The sequence below is a fragment of the Pinus tabuliformis genome, chromosome 5_1 (assembly GCF_031772625.1).
Source record: "Pinus tabuliformis cultivar Carrire ecotype Pingquan chromosome 5_1, CPIR1, whole genome shotgun sequence".
NCBI classification, from domain to species: Eukaryota; Viridiplantae; Streptophyta; class Pinopsida; order Pinales; family Pinaceae; genus Pinus; species Pinus tabuliformis.
The window spans coordinates 313,214,366-313,237,029 of record NC_142305.1 but is presented as its reverse complement, the minus strand read 5'-3'; the positions used below and the strand labels follow the sequence as shown (position 1 = coordinate 313,237,029).

At 38.6% G+C, this 22,664-nt stretch overlaps 1 protein-coding gene across 1 annotated transcript in view; it reads left to right on the top strand.

The window, feature by feature from the left end:
- The window catches only part of NRPA1 (nuclear RNA polymerase A1), a 471,665-nt gene that overhangs the window by 274,291 nt on the left and 174,710 nt on the right, over positions 1 to 22,664 (top strand). The window contains exon 16 of the mRNA XM_089432122.1: positions 17,952 to 18,154. Within this exon, the coding sequence (XP_089288248.1) occupies positions 17,952 to 18,154 (203 nt within the window). The remainder of the gene's footprint in view (positions 1 to 17,951; positions 18,155 to 22,664) is intronic.

Here is a 22,664-nt window from a genome sequence, read left to right as displayed (position 1 = left end):
AAAACCATACTTCAATAATATTAATAATTTCTTTTTCTTTTGATATATACAAGAATACATTTCATACTAATGAAGACTGAACCTAGTTACACATTTTTCAGCACTTATAAAAATCGACCTCCACTTGTATTTTCTGTGTAGAAATATTTTTGCAAGATATTAAAAATTTACCGAGAGGAAAAATGACAGCTGTTTTCGCTCAGGTTGTACAGGCATTGCGACAATTGCTAAGGGTGAGGGCTGTCACTTTGATCCCACCCACTCTGTTCTAGTTGTCTCCCAACAATAGGCTATGGGGGGTAGTCCCTATGAAAATGAGATGATGGAAGGAAAGTTGGCAACCAACAAGCTCGGGAGACACAGATGAGTGGCCTAGCTACTTGGTTAAATTTAGCAAGATCCAATGATTAGATTAGATTTAAGTACGAGACCAGTGCCTTATTCTTGCTTATTGTAAATTAAGGCCAAGTAATCGGATGGACAACCGTTGCTTAAATGATCAACTAACCTATATGCTATGCAAATCCTAGGATCTAGGTGTGATGCAAGGGTCTTGGTTACTTTTAATTATATGCCTAATCTATATATAACCTTCCCTTAACTGTTTTGAAGCTATGCTCCTAGGTAGGTTGTGGGAAGGAGGCCAACAGGAAGCAAGGAAAGGCTTGATTAATGATATATTCTGTTAGGCTCCTATCACCCAATGCCTCCAGTGCTGTAGAGACTATGGCTCTGACAATGGCAAGGTTATCGTGCTAACCACTGAAGAGTTGCTAATGCCCTCAAACTAGATGAGAAGGGTGGCCCTAGGATTCTATCAACCAAGCTTATATTTGGAGGTAAATTATTAGTGCAATTTAAACCTAGAATGCTTATGCAGTGACTATGAGTGGATCTTGCGTTAAGATTGTTTATGTTCTTTAAGTGCTTGATGTTAATTACCTTATAGCAGGAGTACTTAATAATGAATTAAAATACAATCTTAAAACAAGACTATTGCTTAATAATACAAGTGCCAATGTTCAACAATAGATCAATCCACAAGATGCTTATAATAAATATTTAATTCGACAATGATTATTTGAGACAACTTGCGAAGCCAAATGGCCTCACAACTAGCCTGACTAGCAGCCATATACTCAGCCTTAGAAGAGCTCAAAGCAACTAACTTTTGCTTTGGACTGAACCATGACACAACTGTCGAACCCAATCTGAAAGAACACCTTGAAGTGCTTTTCTCGTCAGAAGCACAACTTGCCCAATCTAAACCTGTATAACCTGCCAACCTTACTCCATCTCCCCACCTATAGTCTAGACCATAATCAACAGTCCCCTACATGTAGCGAAAAATGTGCTTTGCAGCTACCCATTGCACCCCACTGGGCTCAACCATGAACTGGATAAGTTTGTTCACTGCAAAGCAAATATCTGGCCTAGTGTTGACCATATACATCAAGGACCCAATAAGATGCCTATACAATGTGGGATCCATCGAACTAGAATCTGAAGCATGAAGCTTCTTCTAGTTCGTGATCATAGGTGTAGACATGGGTCTACAGTTTTCCATGTGAAATCTGCTCAACACATCCACAACATACTGCCCTTGCCCCAGCAAGATATGCCCCTCTTGCCACACCTCAAGCCCCAAAAGTAATGCATTAGTCCAATGTCCTTCTTCTCGAACTCCATAGCAAGATCCTCCTTGCAACCACTAACCAGTCTCTCTACCCCAGTAAAGAACAAGTCGTCAACATACAACACAAGAATGAGCGGATCATCCCCTACAACAATGTAGTATACGTTCGGATCTGCATCACTCTTCGTGAAACCCATCTGCTGCAAGTAAGTATCAATCCTCGAATACCAAGCTCTCGGAGCTTACTTAAGTCCATAGAGTGGTCGCCTCAACCGGAACACATGGGTCTCCCGCCCAATTACCTTACAGCCCTGTGGCTGCTCCACATACACCTCCTCCTGTATAAGGCCTTCCAGAAATGCGATGTTCACATCCATCTGATAGATATGCCAACCCATTTTTGCAACAATAGAAATAAGGGACTGAATAGAAGTGTACCGAGCTATGGGAGTGAAGGTCTCATCATAGTCAACTCCCTCTATATGTGAGAACCCTCTAGCCACAAACCTCGCCTTGAACTTCTCAATGCTGCCATCCGCAACATGCTTGATCTTGTAGAGCCACCTGAAAGTCACAACCGACTTGCTTTCAGGCCTATGTACCACTTCCTAGACATTGCTCTTAATGATAGAGGCATAATCCTCCACCATAACCTCTCTCCATACCTCCTGGTTGACAGCCTCCTCATAGCTAGTAGGCTTAGAGTCAACAATGCTAGTAGCCTTGGCTACATAACTGCAAAACCGCTCAGGTGGCACACTCCCCTTGTTCACCCTCTTTGGAGGACCAATAGACTCCGCTTCCTTCATGGTGTCTTGAAGCCACTTGGGCCTCCTCTTCCCCGGAGAAGCTTCCCCATAGGGAACATCATCCTCTGCCCCCCAGTCTGGTGTACCTAAGGGTTTGCCAACTGACCTTGGTGTGCTTGTACCAGCAGCTGCCCTCGAAGAACCTGTAGTGGCACCTGTGCTTATGTCAGCTGAAGTGCCGTGTGAAATTTGTACCAGTGGACTCCCTAAAGAAGTGCTCGGTGAACTCGCCACTGGTGCCCCAGATGTCACTGACACTGAAGTACTTCCTGTACGAGTCGATTCAGAACCATGAGGTCTTGTTCCCTGTACCTGACCTCCCTGCTGAGGAGAAGCTTGTGACTCTCTCTCATCATACTCCCGTGATCTTCGATAGGCCCTCTCTTCCTCGAACTTCACATCCCTCCTAATCACCACTCTCTGTTTATAAGGAATGAAGATCCGATAGGCTTTCGAAGTCTCACTGTAACCCATAAAGATACCCTTGTCTGCCATGGGTTCCAGCTTCGTCTTATGCTCCTTGGGGATATAAGAATATGTGACATCCAAAGATACGAAGATGTCCCACATGAGGCTTCTCTCCAGTGAAAGCCTCCTCCAGATTCATATTCCCCAATACTTTGTGAGGACTCCTGTTCTGAAGATACACAACAATATTGCGGGCCTCAGCCCACAAAAACAAAGACAATGCTTGATCATGAATCATTGCTCTAGCAGCCCCAACAGTAGCTCTGTTCTTCCTTTCAGACACCCCATTCTACTGGGGGTGTAAGGAACTGTGAACTCTCTCCTAATGCCCTCCTATGCACAGAAGTCAGAAAACCCACCATCGGTGTACTCACCACTATTGTTTGACTTCAAGACCCAAATCTTCCTACTTGTCTGCTTTTCCACAAGAGCGTTGAAATGTTTAAAGCGATTGAAGACCTCACCCTTGGTCTTCAGGAAATATATCCAAGTCCTCCTAGAGTAGTCATCAATGAATATAACATAATTTTCATAACCACCCAAAGACACATGAGACATACGACCACTAACATCAGTATGAATCAAGTCTAGTATACGTGTAGATATGCTGTTGCTCGCTGGGAATGGTAACTTGGTGTTCTTGCCCAAAGTACACCCTCTGTAGACCTCATAATGCTCGACACTGAAATCTGGAACTCCAATAGTGATCTCCCTCAGTACTCTCAAAGCTCCATGATGCATATGCGCCATCCTCCGGTGCCATAACTCGCAAAAGTCTCTACTAGTGTGAGTGCTACTAGATGTGCTACCCACCAATGCTCTTGTAGATTGAAAACTAAACCTGTATAGTTTCCCAGAGCAGACTCCAATCACTTTGGCCGAAGTGATGGAAGCTCCCTTGGGATGCATCAATACCTGCCCTCCCAAGAAAGTGGTGTCAAACCCCTTCTCCTCCATAGAAGACAGTGAAATCAAGTTCTTCTTCATCCCCAGAACATACAAAACATCCATGATCTTCACAGGAGGCAACAACTCCCTCTCAAAGGTCACAGTCCCGACACCAACAGCTTTCATAGTGCGATCATCTCCTAGTACAATCTCAATATCAAGTGCCCTCTCTGCAGGTGCTGAAAATAATTCCCGTGCACCTGTAATATGGCGGGAAGCCCCACTGTCTATGTATCACACATTGGATGATGTACTCCTACTAGATGTAGAAGTAGTAAATGCAAAGTCTTGGTCAAACTATGAAACAAACTGATCCACCTCTGCTGAAGCTGCAATACCCTTCTTCTCCTTGTTCTTCCTCCCAGGACACTGTAGGAATTTACAGGGTAAGTTCCTCAGAAAGAATACCAAAAGGACACCGCTCACAACCAGATCTCAAATCAATACACCAGTATTTTTGACGTGGTTAAAACCCTCAGAGTGCAAGGAGGGAAACAGTCCACGGCCTGTCCCAACGTGGGTACAGACAATTTATTAATCAAAGAATGAAAATTTACATAAGCTTCTCTCATGCACGGATTACCCGAACAATGACCCTCCATGCGCTTTAAATAGAACTCATGGACCAATCGGGTGTCAAGCCACGGATCAAGTGTCGATAATACCGAGGTGAGAGTGAACCGTCGGATCACTACATATCGTGACCGTCGGATTGTAAGTTACAATATGTACAACGGTAAAGAAAGACACTTTACCTAACTCTATACCTAACTCTAAACTAGACCAAGTTGATCTTAACTATATCCTATGTGTCGGAATATCCTAACATCCCCCCTTAAGAACAACTTGGGATAGGATTGAAGGATTTACAAATATGACACAATAGGAGAAGGAAGGAGGCACTAGAGCCTATCCCCCCTTAGTGACAACTTCCTGAACTCTAAGCATATATCGAAGTTTAGTGAACTTCGCCTCTGTGAGAGCCTTTGTGAAGATGTCTGCAATCTGATCATCTGTTGGACAATATTGTACTTCAAGAGCATGGTCATGAATGAGTTTTCTGATGAAGTGCATGTGTAGTTCGATGTGTTTGCTGCGCTGATGCTGGACTGGATCTTTGCATAGCTGAATGGCACTTTGATTATCACACCAAAGGGAGGTTGGATGCTGCTGCTCAAAGCCAAACTCTGATAGGATCTGACGAAGCCACAAGGCTTCCTTACTAGCTTCCACGGCACCACGATACTCTGCTTCTGCTGACGAAAGAGAAATGGCAGCCTGTTTCTTACAAGCCCATGTAATAGGTCCTGAACCAAGAGTGAAGACATAACCGGCAGTAGACTTCCGATCATCAGGGTCACCAGCCCAATCAGAATCAGTGAAACCAACTAACAGAGGAGCTGCTTTGGCACTGTAATGAATCCCAAACTGTACTGTACCTCGAACATAACGAAGTATTCTTTTGGCTGCTTTCCAGTGACTTTCACGGGGGTTTTGCATAAAACGAGCAACAAGGCCAACAGCAAAGGAAAGATCAGGACGAGTATGGGTTAAGTACAAGAGTTTTCCTACAAGTTGACGGTATAAGGTAGCATCAACTTCAGGAGAAGAACAAGAGACTGAAAGTTTGACTCCAGACTGAAAGGGAGAAGGGGCTGGCTTACAGTCTTCCATGTGAAAATGACGAAGAATATCACAAGCATACTTGGACTGGGAAAGGGAAATACCCTCCTTGGATTGCAAGACTTGAAGACCGAGAAAATAGTGTAAGTGTCCTAAGTCTGTCATTTCAAATTTCTTTTTAAGGATAGACTTCACATGGTTTATAAGGTTGGGATCACTACCAGTAAGGATAAGATCATCAACATAAAGAACAAGGATGATAAGAGAGTCACCCACTTTCTTGGTGTAGACAGTATTGTCAGAATGACACCTAGAAAAGCCAGATTCTAAAAGAAAGCTATCCATTTTGGCATACCAAGCCCGAGGAGCTTGCTTGAGACCATAAAGGGATTTCTTAAGTCGACACACAAGGCTTGAGTCTGTTTGTATGAAGCCAATGGGTTGTTCCATATAGATTTCTTCCTGCAAGTCCCCATGCAAGAAGGCAGATTTAACATCCATTTGATGGACTTCCCATTTTAAAGAGGCAGCAAGGGAAAGAACAAGGCGGATAGAGTTCATTTTGGCAACAGGGGAGAAGGTTTCAGTGTAGTCAATGCCTTCAACCTGTGAAAAGCCCTTAGCAACAAGACGAGCTTTATGTTTATCAATTTTGCCATCTGGTCCATACTTGGTTCTGTAAACCCATTTACATCTTACAAGTTTTCGTCCCTTTGGTAGAGGAACAAGATCCCATGTATCATTTGTCATCAATGAATGATATTCTTCATTCATAGCTGCTTCCCAATGTGGATGGCCTGAAGCTTCTGCAAAAGTGTCAGGATCATGATTTACTGGAGCTTGAGCCAGTAAAGAAGAGGCTCTTTCAAACTGAGAACGTGTACGTCGCTGATCTGTAGGATCACCGGCAAGATCACCTGCTGCATCTCGAGTAGCACGGACCCATCTTGGAAGTTGAGGATCCTGAGAAGGTGGGGGAGGATTGTCATCCTCACTTTCATCATCTGAAGAAGAAATGTTTTCAAAAGTAGAAGAGATAGGAAGAGGTGGCACATCCGCCGGACTAGGCTCGCAGGCCGATTTATTTTCATCAAATTTTACATCTCTTCTAATGATAACATTTTTGGACTTAAATGGAATAAGTCTGTAACCTTTTACATCTTCAGAATATCCAACAAAAGTACATTTCTCACTCTTAGGTTCTAAAGCTTTATGCTTTTCATCTGGAATATGGGCCCATGCTTCACTTCCAAACACACGAAAGTGACTTACATCTGGTTTAATGGAACTCCAAGCTTCTTCTGGAGTGATATTCTCTAGAACCTTAGTAGGAGTGCGATTGATTATATAATTTGCACAATTAATTGCTTCGGCCCAAAAACTAAGACTGAGTCCTTTAGATTGCAGCATACAATTAGCCATTTCCTTTAAGGTGCGATTTTTCCTTTCAGCTACACCATTTTGTTGTGGAGTGTATGGAACAGTATGTTGCATTTGAATTCCATTTTCAGTGCAAAAGTTGATGAATGTGTTTTTAACATATTCTCCACCATTATCAGTTCTTAGCTTAAGAATTTGATGTCCAGATTGTTTTTCAACAAAGGCTTTGAAGGCCAAAAAAGTGTTAAATACTTCGCTCTTGAGTTTTAAGAAGTATACCCAAGTGCGTCTGGAGAAATCATCAATGAAGGTTAAGAAGTACTTGCAACCAGAGAATGAAGCAACAGGAAGAGGACCACATAAATCACTGTGCACAAGCTGTAAAGGGGCTGAGGCGTGCCAAGAGGCACGTTTGTCAAAACTGTCCCGATGATGTTTTCCGAGTACACATCCGGAACAAACACCATCTCTGCAAGATACCATAGGAAGACCTGTCACCATATTTTCTTTACATAGATGCTGAAGGGAGCGATAGTTTAAGTGACCAAATCGCTCATGCCAAAGTTTGCTCACTTCATCATTATGAGCAACAAATACTGAGGGAAGATTTGATGACCCAAAGTTGTGAAACTTATACAACCTTGTGGAATCATCAGCAAGACCAGTAGCTAGAATCTGTTTAGGATCTTTTAGATCCTTGATTACAACATCATGAGGTGAAAATTCAACAATTTTGCCTTCACCTGAATGAGTTATCTGATAGACAGATAGAAGGTTGCAGGATAAGGTTGGAACACATAATACATCATTAAACTGACCATTGTCTAGATGAACAGTTCCAGTCCCTACAACACTAAGAGATCTATCATCACCAACATATATATTTTTGGTGTTACAATCTTTTAAAGAAGAAAACATGGCTTGGTTTTTGGCCATGTGATAAGAGGCTCCAGAATCAATGAGCCACTCATGAGAATGAGAAGAAGAAGAAGATACATTTAATGCATAACCAGACTGAGATGATTGACAACGACATGCAGAAAGTGCCATTCCGGAAGTTGAAGTTGAAGTAGGCTCCACATGGATGTTATGTTTCTTCATTGCGGCTTCCAAGGCTTCCATCTTCTTAAAGCATTTAGATTCTAAGTGGCCATCTCGATTACAAAAGTTACAATGTCTGTCAGTCCTCTTCCATTTGTTTTTATTGGTCTTGTCATTTTGCTGAAATGATCTTTCATCTTGAGGCTGAGTTGGTTTAGGACCATTCCTTTGAGGATAAGACTTCTTAGGATTCTTTGAATTTGGTTGCTGCTGGGCGGCTAACGCTTTCGAGGAAGAGTTTCCAAGATTAAGAAGACCAAGGTGTAAGAGTTTTTCTTGTTCTCTTATTAAGGAATCACAAAAGGAGTCAAAGGAAGGGGTTTGTAGTCTTTGCCTTGACAAATGAAAGCTTCCCTTGTAGAATGGAAAGTGGAAACAAATACAGAGTAGGCTGGTCCCAACTTAGTAAGGATGGAATAAATAAGGTTACCATCTTCTTTCTTAACTTTAACACCTTCCAAGAGATATCTAAGGGTCTTGAATTTGGACAAGAAATCTTCAATGCAAGAAAAATTATTAGGATCCAAAGTAAGCAACTCATTCTCAAGTTGATGGGCTCTAATTTCATTTTTAATCCCAAAAACTTTAGCAAGTTTTTCTAATGCTTCATGAGGAGTTTCAATTTCTGCAATGTGGAATCTAAGATCAGGAGAAACAGACATTCCTATCAAACCACGTGCTTGATCTTGTCTATTTTCCCATTTTTCGGCCTTGTCTTCATCTTTGGGTTTCTTCTCTTGGTCTGTGGCTATTCTGAAGAGACCTTTACTTCTAAGTAAATCTCCCATGTAGGCTACCCATTGGAAGTAGTTAGTGCTGTCAAGAATGACTTGGCATGGACTTTCCATTTTTTGAAAAAAAACTGAAGCTGAAGATGCTGAAAGTAAGTGGTCCAATGGATAGATCTCGAAAAAATAGGCGGTTTTAAAAAAAACGGCTCTGAAAAAGGCTTTCGGATGAAGAAGTTATGGCTTTTTGAAAAAAAATTGTTGACGTTGCCGGCAAAGTGCGCGAATGTGCGGGAATGAAAAAATCCGCCCCCACAAAATGGAGACTTGAACCCAAGACCTCTACTCTCTTAAAAAGTCTTTGAACCAATTGATCTATACAAAATATTTGAGAGAGAGAGAGAGAGAGAGAGAGAGAGAGAGAGAGGAGGGGGGGGGGGCCTCGATTTGCGTGCTTGCCTTGGGAAGGCTCTTTTCCCCTACAAAACACAAAACCCAACACGAATATGCAAAGAAAAACGAACCTTACGGCTCAAAGTTAGCTTTAGCCAAAAAACTAGAATTTAAAAAAAAAATCTCAAAGTTAGCTTTTAACCGAAAAACTAAATATTTTTCTCAATGTTTCTGATTTTCCAAGATCACACTAAGGTGCAGGGAAAAGAGCATACGCATGAGAAAAATCCTTTCTTTCTGTTTCTGATTTGCCCAGATCGCACAGAGTCGCAGGGCAAAGAGCATACGCAGAAATGAAAGGTATAGATCCGGGAAAAAAAAGGCTAAATAAACCGAAACCGAAATAAGCAGAGAGAAAATGACAGTAAACTGCAAAAAAAACACTGTATACCTCCCGATCTGAAAAATGACGCAGCTAGGGCTACCGGAAACCTTTTCGCGTGAAACGAAAGGGGTTCCTCACTGAAACAGATGCTCCGAACGCAACAGAGCAGTCCTCTCGGCCCGAAAGCAGTCAGAAACAGCAGATCTAGGAAACGACAGCCGCATGCAGTTCTACCGGCTTCAGATTTGGATCACCAACGGACGCGGCCCTCAAATAGCTCTGATACCATGTAGGAATTTACAGGGTAAGTTCCTCAGAAAGAATACCAAAAGGACACCGCTCACAACCAGATCTCAAATCAATACACCAGTATTTTTGACGTGGTTAAAACCCTCAGAGTGCAAGGAGGGAAACAGTCCACGGCCTGTCCCAACGTGGGTACAGACAATTTATTAATCAAAGAATGAAAATTTACATAAGCTTCTCTCATGCACGGATTACCCGAACAATGACCCTCCATGCGCTTTAAATAGAACTCATGGACCAATCGGGTGTCAAGCCACGGATCAAGTGTCGATAATACCGAGGTGAGAGTGAACCGTCGGATCACTACATATCGTGACCGTCGGATTGTAAGTTACAATATGTACAACGGTAAAGAAAGACACTTTACCTAACTCTATACCTAACTCTAAACTAGACCAAGTTGATCTTAACTATATCCTATGTGTCGGAATATCCTAACAGACACGTAGCAACATAGTGTCCCATCTTCTGACATGCCAAACATTTGACTTTGGATATATTCGTATCTTTCTTCTTCTTCTTCTCCTTTCCCTTAGCCCCATCTGATGAGGCCCTTTTCTTGGCCTTCCCTTTGTTCTCCCCCCTAGCTGTCAAGGCTACATCCTTCTCATCTGCTATCTTCACCCCACCACTTCCAGTCTTCCTTATCTCATGCTGCACACAATCATCCCAGAATCTGTCCCAATTGGAAAGATTCTCCCTAGAGGTAACAACATCTCCAAAGACCTCCCAAGACTTAGGAAGTCCAGCTACAACTATCCTGACTAACTCTGTGGGTGCAACTGCCTCACCAATAGCAATCAAATCATCACTTCCATGTTTGACCCTGCCAAGATAATGAACTACACTTTTAGCATCTGATATGCATATGTATTTCCTCTCACCTTAGGAACCACATGGTCCTTCAGACTGTCCATCAAAATCCTTTTTGCGTTTGCATTATTTTTTGTGAATTCAACAAGTTCATCTGCAGCAGTAGGAGGTACAACCACTTGCCGCATTATGTCCCAAATTGCTGCCTCCTCAAACATTGTCTGAATTCTGTCCTTCCAAACGGCATAGTTGAATATCCCATCCAGTCTGTCCTCTATCCTTAAGAACATGGCCATGACTGCTGTCCAAAATTTACAAAACCAAGAAAATGGAAAAATGAACTTTCCAACACACATTGCTGTCCCAAAAGTTCAGTTTGTGCGAAATTTCACCTTGCTCTCCCAAAATATCAGTTTGCTGTCCAAACCATTGTTTTCTGTCCCAAACCATTTTCTGCTGTTCAAACTGCAATTTTCAGCATGTAGCTCTGATACCATGTTGAAATTTGATGAATAAAAAAAAGTTTCCTGCAATCCCAACCCGGTTTTAATTTCATCTTATCACTCCCATTCAGTTAAATGCCCTTTCTCATAAACATACATTCAACCCATAAAATTCTGGAAATGAAATTTTCAGATTAAAACACATGGGACTGTCAACATATGTTGAAAATAAATATGGACATAACCAGAGCAACGACACATAAAAATACACAGATTTTTGGTCAAATTAGACCCAAACAAAACCCCTTCAATCTTTTTAGAGGAAAACCTGTTAGAGATCTCTTCAAATTTATTTATCTTTTAAGTACATGAAAAATACATTTGCAGACAAAACAAAACAACAAAATACAACTTATCTCTTCAGCCCAAACTCCTTGAAAATCGTGCCCACTTTGCCTCGATTTTTGTGCCCACTTGAAGATGAAAATATGTAGTCTACAGACGACTGTACGGATTGTACTATACTGACTTTGTATGGATTTCCATATCGCTGTACGGATTTTTTTTCAATTTTTTTCAAAAACTTCTTTCGAACGACGTGCAACTCACAACATTCAATGCTATTTGTACTGTACTTTTTGCTCTCTTCTATGCCTTGATTTCCATGCCTAACTTTGCCCAGAAATCACTCCTTCAGCTTGTTGCAACAAATTTCTCCTTCAGAACTTTTTTCCAACGCTCAGCCTCCTTTCTCCAATTTGCTCATGAAGAATGAATGCAATCTCTTTTTTTCCCCATTTGTTTCTGTAAATGACTTTTGGGAAACCCTAAGATTTAATGGCTTAGATTCATTTAGATCAAGGGATGAGAATAAATGTGCATTTAATTTTCACTTTCTATTTTTTCACACACCCATTAAATAAAGTACCCACATTGTACTTTATGTCTAAAGTCACTTTTCACTTTATAATTTAACATTGACTTTACCACTTATAAAGTCACTTTCACTTTGTAAAGTCACACTTAGGAAAATAATTATTTTGGACACTTTGCCCTAGGTAGAGACTAACTCATGGGAAACCACTTGTCCAAGGCACATTAAAAATCAAGAGGCAACAACAAACATATATAAACCAGAAATGAGCAATAAGGTGCCTAACAACTTGCCGAGTGAAAACACAAGTTAATTATCCTTCTTATGATGAGTCCCTCACTATTATATCAGATTTGAAACATTTATTACAACAGTAAGAAAAGTGGATAAACAGTGAGTTATTGATGCAATATCATGTGCTAAAAAGTGCCAAATGCTAGAGTAAGCTTGCCAAACTGAAAAATTTGATTTTTAAGTCCTTTAAGATGTGTTATTTAGAGAATACAAGATTTGATCATACAGTTATGCAGAGATATTCCAGCAAAGCTGACAAGTTTATGCAGGCTAGATATCCAATGCCCAAGTGGTAAAAAAACTAGGAAAATTTTATTATGAAAATTTTCAAGTGTTTAGACCATTTAGATGTGATTTTAGGGCTTTTAATTCACTGTTATGAATAATTTATCAGAACTGTAGAAAAATAGTAAGAAAATGAGGGTTTAGAGAGCAAACCCTAGGCCCAAGGCCTTGTATATCACTTGCCCAAATTGTCCAAAATTTTTCCAAAGAAGATGCCAAATGAAATCACAAGTTTTGAGCCAATTTCTTCTTGCAAAACACACCAAGATTCAGTCCATAAATTTCAGAGATAGACAGACGTCAAACTAGGGATGGAAAAGGCTGGCACTAGACCCAATAGGGCTAGCGTTGGGCTAGAAAGGGCCTAGAAGGTCTAGCGGCTAGGGTTTGAGGTTAAAGGAGAGCTGAAAGAGGGCAGAAAAGAAGCCAAAAGGAAGAGTGAAGGGCAGAAAGGGATGATGGAGGAGGTTGAGGTGAGGAAGGGGCTTGGAAAGCCCATGACAAGCCTAAAAGGCTACCATCTAGGGTAAAGGAGGGGGGCTGAGGCCTCCTAGGCCCACGACCAGGACTAAAAAGGCCCTAAACCCTTGACGCAAGGCTTGAAAGGGAAGGCCTAGGCCCCTAGTGGCTACATCCAACCCTAAAAGGGTTAGAAATGATGACGTTGGGGGTCAAAAGGATGACGTAGAAGCTTGAGAGGATGACTCTAGCCTTGGAGAGGCTGGATCTGGGCCCAAGTGGGCTGAAACTTTAAACCCTTGCTTTAGAATATTTTATTTTCTTCAGATCTAAAATTTACTGTAATTTCTTCAATGGTTGGCCCTGCAAAAATTTTGGAGGCTAGATCTTACTTTCAAGGGCCTAGATCTAGCTCTATTCTAGCTCTTTCCTCTTGATCTCACCTGCAAAAAATACCCAAAACCCCAATATATACAAAAAATCTTAAAACCCCAAGACACCAACTAGAAAAATAATTTACAAAATATATTATACAAATTTATTCATAAAAGTTACAAATATACAATACTTTTTGAAAGGAATTTTGAGAAATAATTTTTTATTGCGTTTTCTTTGATAAATGGCTATTAATACTTTTGAAAATAAATGCAAGCTACAACCTTAGTGAAGTTGGATAAACCATAAAAATGTTTGAAATCCAGACAAGGTCCACTTATGCCCACAATTTGTGAGCTTAGAGCCTAAGGACCGGGGAACTTACAAACATTATATATTTTCCTCAAGAAAGCTTGTCAGACATATGGCGAATGAGATTTACCTTAGATAGACCCAAAATCTACCAATAGAATGTTCTTATCACCATCTAATGAATAAACAAACTTAAAAAAAATTTAGGCACAATATAGGAAAGCCCGTACCAAACACTACCACAAATTGGTGAACAATAAACACCATGAACTGCACCCCAAAGTTTTTATTTTTACTCAAAAAACGTTCCCAGTGGGACAATAGCGTTACATCAACTTTTCTGCAGAATTTTCTTAGCCAAACATTAGAGGGCTTGAGACACAAATGGCTCTCAATTTATAGATAAATCCTCCAAGTGGAAATATAACGGCTAGTTGCCTTGATCCTCGTTAAAATAATCTTGATCGTCGAAAAATATTTGATCATCTTTTAATCTCTGTCGTTGAAATAATTATTTTTGAGGAATTTTCAAATTTCTCATTTAACTCATTTTTTATTAGCTCAAAATTAATTATTTTGAGCTAATTTCCTAAAAAAATTGACTTTGACTTAACTACCAAGGTCCAAGGGTCCAATTTTTCTTGAAATTTCTAGTGTTCCCTTGGTGGGGGACCTCCAAAAATTAATTTCTTTGATACCTACGAATTTTTCCACTTGGAGAATTTAATTTCTCGAAGACTTTTAATTTTGACTCTAGTTAATTAATTTTCTGGCTTAGGATTAATTTTATTTTTGCCGGAAAAATTAATTAATTGACACTTGAGGGGATTAATATTTTTTCCACCCTCTAATATTTTAGTTATGGTGTCTAGGTATGAGGGACCATGCACTAAAACACTAGGACTCACCTAAGACTTTGACTACAAATTCCACCCTAGCTTTGGGTTGAGGTTGGAGGAAAAAACTCTGCCGACCATCTGTGTTTAAAAACATAGATGAGTCAGTGAGACGAAAAACCTCCTAGGATGGAACTTTCACCAAACTAATAGGCTTACCCAGGTTGTTACATACATACATGGTCTTATTGTTGAGAAATCTTAAGGGTAATGATTATAGTGATTTCTTTCTACTTGATAAATGCTTGTGATTCTTTTTTTAACTTATTAGCTTTGTTACTTATTATTATGTGTGTGTATCATCAAACAAATACCAAAACAAGAAGAACAAGAACACATAATATAGGTTGCAAGCTAGGGCTAAAACCTCTCCACTTGAGAGGAAAACCCGCAAATCTAATCTCTTCCTTATAGGTTCTTCAATTGACAAATTCCAAGACCTAAAGACATACACCAATACTGTCCAAGACCAAGACCATCCTCTTCAGATGATGTGCTAACCTTTATTCAGTCAAACCCAGTCAAATCTCTTCTAGTAGCACTTCTTTGACCTTTTGCTGTAGAATTTTCTGTCTTCACTGCAGATCTGAAATTTTGACCCCCCCTGTAGTTGCTGCTGCCACATGTGTGAGCTTCGATCTGTCTTCTAAGGCTTCCTTTGACCTTTGCTGGCCTTTCCCTCACTTCTGGAGCTTGAGGATGACCCTTGGTAACCTTCGATTGACCTTCTTGGCTTCTTTTCTCCAAGATCAAACTTGTTGATAGAAACCCTAGATCTATTGCAGAAACGCTTGTCCTCATTAGCACGTGTGAGAGAGAAATAGCCCAAACAAAGATCTTTTTCGTCCTCTTTCTTCTTTGCTGCCTTCTTCTTCCTCCTTCGCTAGAATGAGAGATGGGTGAATGTATCTCAAGGAGGACGAGCTGCCTCCTATATATAGGCTATTCAAGGTGGACGTGGCTCTTCCTTTTAGGCCAACTTGCCAGCGGCCTGGTTGACTTGGTCTTGAAGGGTATTTTGATACTTTCAAAGACAAAAATAATTTTCTTTACAAGTTACAATGTGCCCAATGGGGTCTTCAACGTATGACAATGACTCTTTTTGACCTCTTGAGCTAGGAAAACCCTAGAAGCACTCAATGGGTGCTTGACCTATAAAATAAAAGACCTTGAACATGAAACCCATGCTCCAAAAATAATAATAATAATAATTTTTCTTTCATTTTACAATTTTGAAGAATTGAAAGTACATTTCATATTCATGAAGACTGAACCTAGTTACACATTTTTCAACACTCCCTCTTAACTAGGGAGGTATTCATGACAGGTACATGGACATTCTCAATCTAAAGAGATCTCATAAAAAGAGTCGGATTGGTAACCCATCTATCTAACATCATATCAACCATCATTGTCACATAACAAGGCCTTGACTAACAACTCTATCTCTCCACAAGATCAGAGCTCTATGCTGGTGAGACCAATGATTTATAGACACCATCATCATTGTCTCTCAAGTTTTATACTCCACCCGAGTGTTCATAGAGTATGACCTTCTTTGGACTATTCTTATCTTGGATAGCTAGTCCTCAAAGAATATCGGTCCACGACTACTCTTATCTTGGATGGCCTATCTCATCCTCAAAGAGTGTTGGATGCTAGATGATTACACAATCCTCCATTCTATCTTCACAAGTGAAGGCAAGAATGATGTGCCTATCTCTCCCACTCGACTAGGGAGGATAAATCAACCAAACCAAGTTTGTCTCTCAAATACACAAGCTTTTTCTAGCAAGAGATTTTGTCAATATGTCAGCTCCCTGTTGATCAATGGGGACATACTGTAGCTACAATACACCATCTTGTACTAGCTTCTGAATGGAGTGATACTTGTTGATATGCTTTGTCTTTCCATGAAATATTGGGTCTTCAGACAAACGTATGCAATTGGTGTTATCACAATGTATCACTGTAGGGTCCATAGGTCCTGAAAATAGGTCGGATAATAGCTTTCTCAACCAGACTAATTCTCTGCTTACTTCACAGGCTGAAATATACTCAACCTCAACACTACCTAAAGCAACTATATCTTGCTTTCTGCTCATCCATGAGATCATGGAGGATCCCAAACTGGAACATCCTCTTGTAGTGCTCCTTCCATCCTGCTCACTGCCTCCCTAGTTGGAATCTGTATATCCCATCAAGTGGACATCATTCCTCTTATCATATTTCATGCAGTAGTGGATGGTTCCTTGCAAATATCTCAGAATATGTTTTGCTGCTCTCCAATTATATTCATAACAAAGGAAGTTTCCAATATATGGTGGGATGTGAAAGTTGGGGTTTTAGGATTTCAACGCTGCATATATTGATCGATATGTTTTTAGAGTATGTTTATGTATGTAGGTTTCAATTAAATGTTAGAGTCAAGCCCTACAATTTATGCAACTAGTAAATATTCAAGAAAATGAAAGAATTTATATAGAGTGGAGCAATATCCTTAAGCTTAACTTATTGTTTGTCCCATTTAGGAAGCATTTTATTGCAACACAGTTAAGAGATCTGTTCACATTCATTTCTATGAGAAATGGAAGTCTAGTCTTAATTGAGCTGGTTCAACGAATCTTATTGATCTAAATATACGGACTACTAGTTACATCTACAAGTATGCAAAATTTTAGAAGTTTATAATTAGGTAGTTTCACATTCATATGTATCATTTTCCAGATATATGTAACATATGAGAACAACAAGTTGTTCAATAGGATCCCTATTATCGCCTCACCTATAAATTGTATCTTTCTAGTGTGATCACCTACATTCTTGACCTAATCATTAGCAAAATCCTCATGCTTGTCCAAGCTTGAAATTTTGATCACAAGAATGGTTGTATTTTCTCATTTAACTATAAACATGGCGCGTAAGGAGATTTAATATTGATCATGAGGCTATGGACATTGGCAATATCCTTGGTTTGAGAATATTGGGCTTTCTTGTGCTATCAAAATGGAAGGACGCACAAGGCATGTACCAATGATGATCTATGAGTCATGTCTTGCAGCATATGCAACTAGCAAATAAAAAACATGAAAGAATTTGTATAAAAATGGACCAATATTTTTAAGCATAACTTTATGTTTGAACCATGTAAAAAACATGATAGTGCAATAAATTTAATAAATATGTTAGCATTCTTTCTTGAATCTTATTTATTCCTATGATAATGCAGGCAATACCATACAAGTATTGTTCTTCATGATGTTGTTTAACTCTGGAGTCCTATATTACTAATGGGATAACAATCTTTTGTGTTCTATACATGGTTATTGTTTTATTTGTTTTAGATATCGTTAGTGACTCTTATAGTTGTAATTGGCTTATTAGATTCTATACTCATTTAACTCACTTTGTTGTAATGTTTAGGTGAACTTTACCCAAATATCTTCATTACTTGGGCAACAAGAGTTGGAAGGGAAGCGTGTTCCTCGTATGGTTTCTGGTAAAACTTTGCCATGTTTCCCCCCTTGGGATAGTAGATCTCGTGCTGGTGGTTTTATTAGCGATCGATTTTTGACAGGCCTTCGTCCACAAGAATATTATTTTCATTGTATGGCAGGCCGTGATGGGTGAGATTCACTATACTCTCCGCAAATTAATGTGTTGATGTTTTCAAAAACAGATAATTTTTGTTTTTGTTTATCGCTTAATAATTTTTTTGGCATAATTGGTTATTGATTCTTGATTATTTTCCTACACGATGATATTGTTAAACTAAATATAATATGAGAGACCAACGAGAGAATATGAATGAACGAGATATGTATTTACGATTATTTTAATCTATATCCAATTACATGAGATGGTCACCTAATAGTTACATGTCACCTAATTTATAACTCTTCACCTAACTACATACGTAACATAAATGATTTATTATTTATAACTTTATTATATTTTTAATCTTATGAAATCATCATTATAATATCTAACACCCCCTCTTAAAGATGATTTCATTTTCCATAACCCCTAATAATATTTCTTGAGATTTTTCAAACTTATCCTTATTGAGTGCATTAGTGGAGATGTCTGCTACTTGATCTTGGGAATTACAAAATAACAATTTTCTTTCTTTGTTCTGCACTAGTTTTTTGATATAATGATGTTAAATTTCGACATTTTTTGTTCTCAAATGATAAGTCATAATTATTCTTCATCTTGATGGTGCTTTGGTTATCATTGTGTAAAATTGTAGGTTGCATTTGTGGAAGCTTCAAATCACTTAAAATCCTTCATAACCATACTGCTTCACAAGTTGCTCCAACAACTGCTTTGTATTTTGCTTCTATTGTTGAAATTGCTATTGAAGGTTGCTTTTTACTTGCCCATGAAATTACTCCACTACCAAGGGAAAAAGCATAACCTATTGTAGATTTTCTGTAATCTGTATCACCTACCCAATCTGTATCTGAAAAGCCTTTCAACATGAAGATGCCATTCTTTTCTAATACACATACCAAATTGTAAGGTTCTTTTGATGTATCTAAGTACTATTATTGCTGCATTCTTATGTGTTTTCCTGGGACAATTTAAAAATATTGACAACATTTCAATTAGAGAAGTTATGTCTAGTTTGGCTGTAGTGAAATAGATAATCCTCGAACAATTTGACGAAAAAACAATTCATTCACTACTCCAGATTTACCATCTTTTTAAAGTTTTAAATTTATCTCCATAGGAGATTTACTTGGATTACAATCTTGCATTTTAAATTTTCCCAACAATTTTGAAACATACTTTATCTGTGAGATAAAATCCCGTGGTTTTTTCCAAACTTCAATACCCAAGCAGTTCTGTCTAGTTTGGCTGTAGTAGGATAGATAATCCTCGAACGATTTACAGAAAAAGCAATTCATTCACTACTCCAGATTTACCATCTTTTTAAAGTTTTAAATTTACCTCCATAGGAGATTTGCTTGGATTACAATCTTGCATTTTATCTGTGAGATAAAAATCCCGTGGTTGTTGCCGAACTTCAATACCCAAGCAATAATGTAACAATCCCAACTCAATCATATCAAATGATTTGGAAAGACTATCTTTTTCTTTGTGTATCAAATCATCACAATTGCCTGTAATTATTAAGTCATTAACATATACAACCATAATTATAATTTCTTAATTTTTTTTTTGATATATAAATTAAGGTCAAAATCACTTCTTTTGAAACTTCTTGATTTAAGATATTTGTTAGTTTTTCATACCATGCTTGAGGGGCATGTTTTAATCCATACAAGGCCTTCATCAACTTACATGCTAAGTTTCTTCTTTTTCAGCTACAAATCCTTTGGCTGCTCCATATATATTTCTTCTTGTAAATTTCCATTCAGGAATGCAGTTTTAATGTCCATCTGGTGTACCTCCCATCCAAGCTGTGCTCCATGTTGAGAAATCAAGATACTTACAGATTAGGGTTGATTTCTCTTAACTTGATAATTATTGGTGAATGTTGTTGGCTTCTTATTAAATTTATATTTTCTTTGTCAAACAATTATAAAAAATTCACAAAACATGAAGATCACAAGAGACAAAGAACACAATAAATTAGGCTCCAAGCTAGGGCTAAACTGCACAAGGGGAAAACCCAAGAAATCCTTTTATTATAGAATAAAATCAAAGTGAGATTTCCAAGACCCAAGACCAAGACCAAGATTGCCACAAAGGCCTAAGTCAACCCTCCTCCAAGCCATCTCCAACAAGTCACAGTCAACATAAGTCAATACTGGTCAAAATTTTGAATTATGGTCAATCTGTGAAATTTTGGCCCTATAACACCCTCATAAAACTGCAGAAAGAACTCACGCGTGTGAACAAAATTAGGGTAGAAATCAATTGGTTTTCTCTTCAATGGCCTCCTTTTTTCTCTTTTGATTTCGTTGGTTTTTATTCTTTTCTTGTCATAGAAATCAATGTGAATGAATGGTGGTCAAATGAGGTCGAATTTCTTTGTATATATACATGTCCAGGAGGTCAAATAGCTGCCTCTTCTAGTTCGACTTTGTTGAAATATGTAACTAGGTTCGGTCTTCATAATGACATGTGTAATCATGATTTTATGTAATTGATATAAAGAAGAAAAATAAAATTATTTTGTAATGCTCGTGTCATGGGTTTCATGCTCAAGGAGTTTTATTTTTTAGATGAAGCTCCCATTGTGAACTATTAGGTTTGGCCATCAAGTCATATAGCCCGTTGAGTCAATGTCATGTATTGAAGACCCATTTGGGCATGTTATACATTGTAAAAAGAGAAGTTATTTGTGTCATTAAACCTCCAAGACCTTGCCACACGCTCTCCTTGAAGTTGGCCTTGAAAAGAAATAAAGAGAGTATAGAACAACATGTCGGCTTAGGCACAAGGTCAAGTCGGCCTATCTTGCATGGACATACCACTATATATAGGAGCAATCGGCCTCACTTGAAAGAAAAATTCAATCAAGCATCTGAAATTGAGAAGTGCGTGCGAGAATCACTAGAGAAAGGGTTCATCATCAAGCGAAGAAAGGAGGAACATAATTCGAGGTACTTTGGCACTGTTTTGGGCTATTCTCCTTGCACATGTGGCATAAACTAGGGTTTTTGCAGTGTTATCATATCAGTCCCTGAAGAAGTCATCAAGAAGGGCACGAATCCATCATTCTTGCTAGCGAAGGTTACAAGGAGAAACCCTCAAGTCAAGCGATGAAGGAAAATACCATTAAGATCCATAATTCAGCCCACATGTGTGAACTTGCAGAAGTTTCAGGCAGCTGAGAACTGCAGAACTATGGAGGAAGGCCAAAATTCTAGAGTAGCTAAAGTTTGTAGTGCTAGAAGTCAGTTTTACTATTGTTGACTTGGGCAAGTTGAAGAAGCACTGAAGAAGGGTCTTGTGACATGGTCTTGGAGTGGTTGGTAAGTCAAGGGTCTTGGTCTTGGAATTCATCACTTGAAGATTCTATAAGAAGAAAAATTTGTTTGGGTTTTCCTCTCAAGTTGGAGAGGTTTTGGCACTGATCGCCTACATCCTGTGTCTCTTGTCTCATTTTTGTTTATGGTTTGGTAGTTGTTTGATGAAGAAGAACACTATAATAATCTAAGTAAAAGAAGAACTTAATCTAAAGAAGTAAAAAGTATTCATATGCAATTATCATCAAGGAGAAATCCTGCACTCCTATGCCCTAGCTTTCTCAACAGAGTTGTTCAGGAGGGCCAACTTGGTATGTGGAGGACATTTTTGACTCTTTTTGACTCAAGAAAAATAAATTTTCATTTTCTTACAAGAAGTACAAATGGGATTTTGACTCAAATACATTTTTGTGACTCAATAAATTTCTTTTTGACTCAATGACCCTAAAAGCATGAAGAACATGCTTTGACAAGAAAATAAATAATAAATATAATAAATGCATATAATAAGTACATCAATATTACATTTGAATTTCATTATGAAGACCTGTTGCACCCATTTTGTCACAAGTCCAAGGAAGCAGTGATACAATATTTTTCAATGTTCAGAATTATCAGCCAACCAATTATCATGTCGTTGTAAAACAAATTTCTACACATTGTAATGTAAATGATGCTCGTATGACCGTTAATTATGTAACAACCTATCTAAGCCTATGATTTTGGCGACATATTTCATCCTAGGAGGTTTTTTAATCTCACTGATTATCTGTGTTTCTAAACACAGTTAATCAGAAGAGTTTTTTCCCTCCAGCTTAAACCCCAAAGCTAGGGTGAAATTTATTGACAAATCCAAGTGTTCTTAGTCGAGTCTATTGTAAAAGTGATTTGGGAATAATTTAAGCTATTTGGCTAAATTGTTTTATAACAAGTCACATGGTCTACTAGATCATATTGTGTGGCAAAATTGGGCAAAAATTATGAGGATCTATGAAGAATGGGTATTCCCCCTTTGAGGGTTGAATTTACAACTATGTGATATAAAAATATTTTAGTACATGGTCCTTCGCAATCAGACACCGTGGCTAAAGTATTTGAGGGTGGAAAAATGATTAATCCCCTCAAGTGTCAATTAATTAATTTTTTGGCAAAATTAAATTAAATCCTAAGCCAAAAAATTAATTAATTTAGA